At 45.5% G+C, this 6,663-nt stretch overlaps 1 protein-coding gene across 1 annotated transcript; it reads right to left on the reverse strand.

Moving 5' to 3' along the window:
* Positions 1-379: 379 nt before the first annotated feature.
* Positions 380-6,090, reverse strand: LOC133067188 (serum amyloid A-4 protein). Its single transcript, XM_061158367.1, has 4 exons — positions 6,038-6,090; positions 5,523-5,617; positions 925-1,063; positions 380-542 (listed from the first exon to the last, which is right to left on the reverse strand). Exons 2-4 carry the CDS (start codon positions 5,611-5,613, stop codon positions 380-382), a joined length of 393 nt encoding a protein of 130 aa, XP_061014350.1. The 5' UTR covers positions 5,614-5,617; positions 6,038-6,090.
* Positions 6,091-6,663: the final 573 nt, after the last annotated feature.

Consider the following 6,663-nt stretch of genomic DNA (forward strand, 5'->3'; position numbering starts at 1 on the left):
CCCAGCGTGATGGCCAGTGCTCTCCCAGCTCAGGCTTACTCAGGAGGAGAAACTGGGGTCCTGAGAGTACTGGGGCGCAATGGGGCCATGTGAGCACAGGGCAGGGGTCAGGTCACCGGGGATTCCTGGGACCCTCCAGTCACAGGCTCATCCTCCACAGAGCTTTCACCTTCCATATGGTGCCAGGAGGCCTTTCTCCCCAGGGTCTGACTCAAAGACTCCAGTTCCCATCAACATCTTCAGTTCCGCAAATGTTTATTGGGCAGCTCTGGGGACGTGTCTCAGTTCCTGCGGTGACAGAGCTCAATCACACTCCCTGTTTTTGGAGAAGTGATGTGTGGCTCACAGCCTAGTCCCTCGAGAACAGAGGGTGCAAGACTCAGTATTTCTTCGGTAGGCCTTCAGGTCTGAAGTGATCTGGGTCTTGGCCGCTCCGGCCCCATTCCGCAGCTCTCCGGTTGGACACCTGGCCCTCCAACCCAATGCTGTCTCTTCCAAGGTAAATCTGGTGTAAGAATCCTTGAAGGTACTCCCCGACACTGCTGGAAGGAAGGGAGACAGGAGAATTTCAGCTAGGTCGCTTGAGACAGCTTTGTCCTCTGACTCCTTTCTCCTCTTGCAGACAAAGCAGTGTCTTCGAGAGGAGAGTAGAAAAGCCCATCCTCAAGAAGGAGGGCTAACATATGCACCCTCTTGGGCAAAGCCCTGGTTATTAGTTCTCCAAATACCCTGAATCAGGCTTCTTTAGTGACCCCTCGCTTTCTCCTTGGCAGTGAGGGGAGACACCTCCGCACCCATATCCTGCCCTGGCTCTGCTGGCCATGCGGATGCCAGGAGTAGGGGCAGGAGGAGGCTGGGCCACAGAGCCCCCTGACTCTCTGGAAACAGACAAGCTCCGCTCAGCGCCCTCAGGAGCCCTGATACCTGATGATTTTTGCAGCCCAGACGCCCCCAGGGCCCCTTTGAGCAGCCTCATAGTTCCCTCGAGCGTGGAAGTATCTGCCTGAATTTTGGTAATTGGCTTCTCTCATGTCCCAGTAGGCTCTCCACAAATCCGAAGCCCCTGTAAGGAGACAAAACAACAACAGTAACATGGGGACATATTGGAGAAGTGCGGGAACGAGAATTCTCGCCTGCTTTTCGGATTTTGACTCTTGACAAAGTGGTCCTTTGAAATCGTAGATTGAAATGCATATTCCTTACTGTGGATCGGCTCCCGCTGTAACTGTAAGGAGAGCCCTTACAGTGAGCTGGGTCAGACTGGGTGGGGCTGTGGTGCTCTGGGCTGTCTGATGCGGGGTTGTGTGTACTGGGTACAAAGATGTGACGGTCATACAAGGCATGTGATAATGGAGACTGATGCTTCGGATGTACGATCAGGACTATGCGAGGGAGGAGGTCAGAGGAGAGGGTTCTCCACGTTTTACAGCTGCCACACTCTGTGAGAAAAGCGCAAACTCTGAAATATACTGACCCAAGGAATGAAATACTATTTACAGAAAAACTTTGCAATGGCCCCCCAAAACTCTTTTTTAAAAACTGATATTCAGGATTTCCCTGGTGGTACAGGGATGGGGGTTCCACCTGCCAAAGCAGGGGACACGGGTTCGATCTCTGGTCTGGGAGGATTCCACATGCCGCATGTCTCAACTACTGAGCCCACGCTCTAGAGCCTGCAAGCCACAGCTTCTGAGCCTGTGTGCCGGAGCCTGGGCTCAGGAACAAGGGAAGCCACCGCAATGAGAAGCCCATACTCTGCAATGAAGAGTAGACCCCGCTCGCTATAACTAGAGAAAGTCTTCCTGCAGCAGTGAAGACCCAGGGCAACTAAAATTAAGAAATAAATAATTTTTAAAAACTGATATTCAAATAAAATAGGTAAACAACAAGGACGTACTATATAGTACCTGTGTGTGTGTGCTCCTCATTCGTGTCCGACTCTTTGTGACCCTATGGACTGTAGCCCACCAGGCTCCTCTGCCCATGGGATTTCCCAGGCAAGAATACTGGAGAGGGTTGCCACTTCCTCCTCCAGGGGATCTTCCCGAGCCAGGGATCGAATTTGCATCTCTTGTGTCTCCTGCACTGGCAGGCGGATTCTTTACCACTGAGCCACCTGGGAAGTCCCACTATATAGCACAGGGGACTATATTCAATACATTGTAAAACCTATAATGGAAAAGAATCTGCAAAGGAATATATATATATACACACACACACTACTGAATCACTTTGCTGTATACCTGAAACACTATAAATCGATTATACTTCAATAAAATAAATAAAAAAATTTTAATGGAAATATTTTTTTTAAACCTGGTATTCAGAGAATACAATGAAAAAGAGAATAACACATGGGTTCAAAATCAGAAAGATTGAATTTGTCAAATATCAACACAAAAATTACAAAGAATTCAATCGCAAAATTAATAGCATCACCTCCAGTCCTGCATAAGGAGCTTAAATGTCAGCACTCCACTGTAACAATTAAAAAGCTGAACAGATTGAAAATGCAGCAACTCTTCTTGGATCCACAAGAGGGGGAGGACACAGGGCATATCATTGCTTCCAAGGCTGGAGAGATGAACAGGTGAACATAGAGAGGGGAGGCCTTTTGGACCAGAAACTCAGGAGCAGAAACTGGTGAGGAAACCCGTGCTAGGGGTAGAAAGACCCGAACCAGAATTGACAAGTTTCTGGAGGTTCGGTGGAGACAACTCTGAGAGTAAAACCTCCTGGGGGACCCAGCCATTATTAGGCCCCATAATATTGTAAGAGTTACCTTCAAGAGCTCAACCAGATTCTCACAGAAACTATTGTTAAAAATTTTCCAAAAATTTCCCTTGAGCTTCTCACAGGAGGAGAGGAAAAGGAACCCATTTTGAAACATGCCAGAGTTCTCTGTTCTCAATAGGCCTCCCTCAGAAAACTCTGTGCTATCAGAATCTAAGTGATCTGGGGAAAGGAAATAACCAGCTCCAGCCCACTCCAGCCATCCTGCCCCAGTTGAAGGATAGAAAAAGCCAGAAACACCTGTGAAGTTCACAGTCTAGAGCCACGGGCTCATCAAAAAGAACTGAGACCTAGTCAGAGGTCTGGGCTTCCCAGGCAGCACGAGTGGTAAAGAACCCACCTGCCAATGCAGGAGACATAAGAGACAGGGGTTCGATCCCTGGGTCAGGAAGATCCCCTGAAGGAGGGCATGGCAACCCACTCCAGCTTTCTTGCCTATTAGAATTCCACGGACAGAGGAGCCTGTGGCTACAGTCTATGGGGTCGCAAAGAATCGGACACGACTGAGGTGACTTGGCACACAGCATCCAGTAATGCTTCCCCAATCTCCAGATGACAAAGACCTATTTAGAGCAGTTCCTTCTACCAGGTACATCAAGTCTGGCTCTTAAGAAAAAATTACAAAGCATACCAAAATGCAAACAACGCAGTTAAGAGAGACATGGCAGGCAATGGAACCAGGCCTGGTAGGGATGTTGGAATTACCAGACTGGGAATTTAAAACACCTATGATTAATACTTTAAGAGATCAAAAGACAAAGTAGTCAACATGCAAGAAAGGATGGGTAATGTAAGCAGAGAGATAGAAATGCTAAGAAAGAAAAAACTAATGCTAGAGATGAATAAAACACCATAAAAGAAATGAAGACTGCATTCTATTGGCTTATTAGAAGAATAGACACAGTTGAGAAAAGAGTCTCCATGACAAAAATACCTCAATAGAATCCTCAAAAATCAAAGGGCAGAGAATGAAGATTGCCAAAACCAAGACAGAATACACAAGCACCATGGAACAACTACAAAAAGAATAACATACGTGTGTGGGATAACCAGAAGGAAAGAAACTGAGAAAGGAAAACAGGAAATATTTGAAATGATAATGACCGAGAAGTCCCCAAATTAATGTCAGACATCGACCACAGACCCAGGAAGCTCAGAAAACACCAAGCAGAATGAAAAAAAGAAACCCTCAAACCCCCCCCTGCAAACAGTCTACACTTGGGCATATACAGAAAATCAAAGATTAAAAAATAAAATTCTGAAAGAAGTCAAAAGGAAAAAATAGTTACCTATAGAAGAACAAAGACAAGAATTACATGACTTCTCCTTAGAACTCATGCAAACTAAAGAGAATAGAGTGAAATATTTAGGGCTGAGAGAAAAACCACCAACCTAAAATTCTGTACCCTGTGAAGTTACACTTCAAAAGTGAAGGAGAAAGAAAGACTTCCTCAAAAAAATTAAGGAAATTTGTTGGCATAGACCCGCCTTGCAAGAAATGCTAAAAGAAGTTCTTTAGAGAGGAGGAAAATAGTACAGGTCAGAAACTCAGATGTACATTAAAAAAGGAAGAGCATTGAAGAAGAAATACTGAAGATAAAACAAAATTAAAAACAATACGTGCAGATCAAAGTATTGCAACAATTGACCACATAATATTCCTGCTTTAACAAGTAGCCAATAAGCTTCATTTCCCATCAAGAATGGCAGGTCAGGGGCTTCCCTGGTGGTCCAGAGGTGAGGAATCTGCCTGCCAATGCAGAGGACACATGGTCCCCACAAGTATCCCTGGTCCAGGAAGATCCCACACACCTCAGAGCAATAAGCCCCTGTGCCACAATCACTTAAGTATACGCACCTACAACCCGCACTCTGCAACGAGAAGCCACGGCAATGAAAAGACCTGCACACTGCAGCAAAGAGGAGCCCCCCGCCCCTCACCACAGCTAGAGAAAGCCCATGCAGCAACAGAGACCCATCACAACCAAAATAAGTAAACCAATAAATCTTTAATAATAATTAAAAAAGAATGGCAGATTAGGTTTGCTTCCTGGCCCTATCTCAGTCCTAGGGTGGCAGATCAGTGGGACTTTGCACTTTTTATTGTGTGGATAAGCGTGAGGGTTTGATTTCCATGAGCTCTGCCTTGAAACCATTGGCCGTTTGCTTGGGTACAGGATGGGATCTTCCTTCCAAGCACAGGTCTTCTCTTTCCCAGGCAGCCTCTCTCCTTGGAGCAGGGCACGACGTTTATTCAGCTCACCTTTTCCCTGGACATTCCACCCTTGGGGACATACCAAGTTCCCAGGTAAACTTCAAGACTGAGAAATTTGCCATTTATGAGTCCCCACAAGTATTCTTGCCCAGGAAACCCCATGGACAGAGGAACCTGGCAGGCTACAGTCCATGGGGTTGCAAAAGAGTTGGAGATGACTTAGCAACTAAACAGCAAAAACAAGGAGCTCACCCCTTGGAAGTCCTGGCTGCCTTGGAAGTCCTACTCGCTGCCTGCTACCAGCAAGGACAGGCTGGGTTCAAAGCATCTTTGACCTGGGGTCTGGAGAAGCCCTTGGTGGGTGCTGAGTCAGACCAGCATGGAAGGAGAAACCCTCCAGCTCTCACCCATTTATGGTTTCTCAAAGGAGCATCCACATCTGTGGTGTGTGGTCTCTGCTCAGAGTGAATCCTGGGGTCAGCTGGGTGTGCCCTTCATCTTCGGGGGCTCTTACCTTGCACAGCCTCCTTGAAGAATGAATACCAGCCTTCACCGGTGACTCCCATGATCAAGGTACAGAAAAGAATGCCTATGAAGAGCTTCATTGTGCTGACGTGAAAGAAAGAGGAGGTCAGAGATGCACAACAATGGTATATAAGATAGAGAGATGTTTTGCGATTTTGAATTTCAAAGATAGCTTAGTTCCCAATTCCCATTTACTCTTTTTAGAATTATTACTGTAGGACAACTTGAAACGGGTTTTAGGAAGAAGCATAAATCCTTAATTCTCAGTCCAGATCTCTAGAAAGACTAAGAGGGTTCTGCCAGAATTTTATTTGTTCGTGGTCAATCTGTCATCCAATAAAGCAGAATAAAGTAGATTCATAGCATTTCCTGAGGTCCTGCTCTGCCCAGCAGACCCAATAATGAGTAGAAAACACTTCTCCCCAACTGAAATTTATCAGTTATGGGAGAAAAAGCTCTCCAAAGAGAAAAACAACAGAATTACTCCCCAGAAAAGAATCTCACCTGTGTCCTTTCTCCAGCTGAAATTCGGCAGTTGGTATCTCTCCTGGCTTTGGTGTTAGTGGGAAGAGAGGTCTTAAATCCAGTGTGCATCAGTGATGTCTGTCTTGCTCAATTCTTCTGTGTAAACAAATTAGCCTATTGAATAATAGTATTTTCCTTATTCTCAAGCAGCTTTTTTCGAATGAGTCTTTCAAGACATTTGTGTTCTGGCAGTTTTTCCTAATTGACTTATTCTCTTTTTAGTCGTATTTGAACAGAACAGAGTTGTATTTGAAGAATCAAGTGTGGGAGGACACAGGTCCTTCTCCACTTTACTCCCTTCTCATCCCTGTTTGGAAAAGGGATCTCTCCCCTCCCCAGGTTACACATAGGTATCATGTAATACCAGATTACACATAGGTATTATGCTGTTAAGAGGTGATCAATGTGATTAGCAAAGGAAATGTTTACTTCTCTTGGGGTTTCTGTCTAAGGCACATGAGGACACAGGACAAGCAAGATTTGTCAACTCCACCAGCAATGATATGAGGTAATGATTAATTATTCTGGGAGAACAGAAGGAACGGCATGAAGTAGGGTTTCTAAGCAATACCCTTGATACAGATTAAAACAAAAAAACAAAAAAA

This window comes from Dama dama, chromosome 2 (genome assembly GCF_033118175.1).
Source record: "Dama dama isolate Ldn47 chromosome 2, ASM3311817v1, whole genome shotgun sequence".
NCBI classification, from domain to species: Eukaryota; Metazoa; Chordata; class Mammalia; order Artiodactyla; family Cervidae; genus Dama; species Dama dama.